The 3,168-nt window shown below is 49.8% G+C and overlaps 1 protein-coding gene across 2 annotated transcripts; it reads left to right on the plus strand.

The window, feature by feature from the left end:
• Positions 1-247: 247 nt before the first annotated feature.
• Positions 248-2,961, plus strand: LOC133116691 (POU domain, class 3, transcription factor 3-B-like). Of its 2 annotated transcripts, none has more exons than XM_061226543.1 (2): positions 248-2,112; positions 2,399-2,961. In XM_061226543.1, the coding sequence occupies exons 1-2, from the start codon at positions 840-842 to the stop codon at positions 2,677-2,679; spliced, it is 1,554 nt and encodes a 517-aa protein (XP_061082527.1). In that variant the 5' UTR covers positions 248-839; the 3' UTR covers positions 2,680-2,961. The 2 variants fall into 2 exon arrangements, with proteins under 2 accessions (XP_061082527.1, XP_061082528.1); XM_061226544.1 differs by having other exon boundaries at positions 248-2,060; positions 2,387-2,638.
• The last annotated feature ends 207 nt before the right edge of the window (positions 2,962-3,168 follow it).

Raw genomic sequence — 3,168 nt, forward strand, 5'->3', positions numbered from 1 at the left:
TTATCCAATCAACGGTAGCCTTGCAGCCAACTTCCTTGTTCTTGGGGTGGGGGCGTGGCTGGCGTTTGCACGCTTGGCAAAGCGTAAACATTCGTATGTCCCTGAGCTCCAGGAGGAGGGAGGGAGGGAGGGAGAGAGAGAGAGAGAGAGAAAGAGAGAGGGAGAGAGAGAGAGACCTTGCAACCACCATCGCGCACTGTAATACAGGGTCGTACTTCAACTGGAGTTAGAGGTATTGCAGGTTTAAGACCATAAGACAGAACAAAGAGAATTGGTTTATGGCAGTATAAACGAAACGACAAAAGCAAACTACTCTAAGACGAAACCTCGTCAAAGTTACAAGAGGCGAGGACCATTCGCCGATATTTTTCTATTCTGCTGTAAGGAATTTCAAAAGGATTTTATTTTTCGTGGACAAAATGCAAAGAGGCGTATAGCACGAGAAGTTTGCAGGGAGAGGAAACTTTCTGATTTTGTTTTTCCAATTTTACCACAATGGACTACATTGGGTTTCAAATTACTTTTATGTATTGACTTTTTAAAACTCATATGTTTTAATGGTTTATTTTTGCTACCTTTTTGCACACTTAAATCGCTGTGAACAAGAGGCTCCATGAATATTGTACATTCACAGATATTGGATTTTGACGGATTGTGTCTCCCCGTCTCCTGCTTTTGTCATTTAACGGATGCCGTCGATGGTATTAACCGACCACGGCTCTGACTTTTGAAGTTTTGAATAATTCATGGAATAGATTTCTCCTGCCTGAGGGACACTGAAGTAATATAAAAGAGGGAGGGGGTTAATCAAGGAAACACATTCTTAAGGGTTAACCGGGATGGCCACGGCGGCTTCCAATCCCTACCTACCCAGTAGCAGCATTCTCTCGGCCGGCTCCATCGTGCACTCGGACTCTGGAGGCGGTGGTATGCAGCCGGGCAGCGCGGCCGTTACCTCGGTGTCCGGCGGGTACAGGGGCGACCCCACGGTAAAGATGGTGCAGAGCGACTTCATGCAGGGAGCCATGGTGGCGAGCAACGGGAGCCACATGCTAAGCCATGCCCACCAGTGGGTGACATCCCTGCCCCACGCCGCAGCCGCGGCGGCTGCAGCCGCGGTCGCGGCGGCGGAAGCGGGCTCGCCCTGGTCGTCCAGTCCCGTCGGAATGACAGGAAGTCCCCAGCAGCAGGACGTCAAAAGCAATTCGGTCAGGGACGATCTACACACGGGTACTGCGCTGCACCACCGGTCACCGCATCTGGGGTCTCACCAGACTCACCCGGGGTCTTGGGGCGGCGCATCGGCGGCGCACATGTCTTCTATAGCCGGGCAGCAGCAGCAACAGTCGCTAATTTACTCGCAGCCGGGCGGGTTCACGGTCAACGGGATGCTGAGTCCCCCCGGGAATCAGAGCTTGGTGCACCCGAGTTTGGTGCGCGGGGACACGCCGGAACTCGACCACGGGAGCCATCACCAGCACCACCATCACCAGCATCAGCACCACCAGCCGCCGCACCACGGCGGAGTCGGCGGCCACGACCCGCACTCCGACGAGGACACCCCGACTTCCGACGACCTGGAGCAGTTCGCCAAACAGTTTAAACAGCGACGGATCAAGCTGGGTTTCACGCAGGCGGACGTCGGCCTGGCTTTGGGGACCCTGTACGGAAACGTATTTTCTCAGACCACGATCTGCAGATTCGAAGCGCTTCAGCTGAGCTTCAAAAACATGTGCAAGCTGAAGCCCTTGTTAAACAAATGGCTGGAGGAGGCTGATTCGTCAACCGGGAGTCCCACGAGCATCGACAAGATAGCAGCGCAAGGCAGGAAACGAAAGAAGCGGACCTCCATCGAAGTGAGCGTAAAGGGGGCTTTGGAAAGCCATTTCTTGAAATGCCCCAAGCCCGCGGCCCTGGAGATCTCGAGTTTAGCGGACAGTTTGCAGCTGGAGAAAGAAGTGGTCCGGGTCTGGTTTTGCAACCGGAGGCAGAAAGAGAAAAGAATGACGCCCCCCGGGCTGCCGCAGACGCCGGAGGACGTGTACTCTCAGGTCGGCAATGTGAGTGCAGACACGCCGCCCCCCGCCATGGAGTGCAAACGAATGTTCAGTGAGACATAAATGTTTTATATATGACTAATCTAATAGGACAAAAGACTATCGACAAGATAGCAAAGTGTTTTTTGATACTGTGATTGTGATGGAATATGGTGAATACGGCAACCAATGTGTTTTGTATTTTTTTTCTTCAAAAAACAAAACAACAGAAAACAAACTACAAAAAAAAAAGCACCTCTTCACAACCCCACCCCAGAATCGCAACAGTAACTTGCCCCTGGCCCTAAAATGTCTTAACCTAAAAGGTTTTGTCTGCTTTTTTCTTTCAGGGACAATTTTTAGTAGATTACATAAAAGATGCAAGTTTAACTGGGCCCAGCGAACCAAGCGACCAGAGGGTGACGTCGACAAGTTCGTTCCATCAGGTAATTTTGGCGCACTAAACAGCATCCACACGAAAACAAAAGCAAGTGTACAATATCAGTGCCCTTATATCTCTCCCCCCCGTGCTGAATATTCCTTAAAAAATTGTGTCACGATAAAAGGAAGCGGCATTTTCTCAATTAACAAAGAGGGACTACCCAAAGAAAACAAAGGAACAACTAGAAGAGGAGAAGAATAAGTGAAGCTTTGAACGTGTTTTACGAGGATTGCATGGCTCGATATTTTTCAAGAAACGGAATTGAGGTTTTTTCCCCCCCTTGCGCCCTCCCCGCAAGCCTTCGCCGGACTAGTTTGCCCATCTGTGCCCTTCTCCCCTCGACCCTGTCCCCGTCACCAGAGTATAGATCTCAAAGATCGTTATTTTTTCTATTTTGTGGACAAAAACCCCCCCTTTCAGTGGATTTTTTAAAGGAAAAAGAAAACTTGCATTTAAACGACTAAAGCTGCACTTACCTGAGACCCCCCCCCCCCCCCCCCCCCCATTGCCAAGAGTGACTGAATGGATGTGAGGATGCAACAATGATAGGCCCTGTACTGCCATTTCCAAGCAGTTCTTTTGGTAGGTTTTAATAAACAAACTCTGTAAAGCCGGAAATATAGATTCAGTCGATCAGATTCTGATCTGAGTTATGTACTTTATATTTTTCATCAAAATGACTTGTTTTAA

Source organism: Conger conger, chromosome 17, assembly GCF_963514075.1.
Source record: "Conger conger chromosome 17, fConCon1.1, whole genome shotgun sequence".
Lineage (NCBI taxonomy): Eukaryota > Metazoa > Chordata > Actinopteri > Anguilliformes > Congridae > Conger > Conger conger.

Coding starts and splice junctions, on each gene's coding strand:
- LOC133116691 (XM_061226543.1), top strand. CDS start 840: ATGGCCACGGCGGCTTCCAATCCCTACCTACCCAGTAGCAGCATTCTC. Junction 2,113..2,398: donor GTGCAAACGAATGTTCAGTG/AGACATAAATGT, acceptor GGACAATTTTTA/GTAGATTACATAAAAGATGC.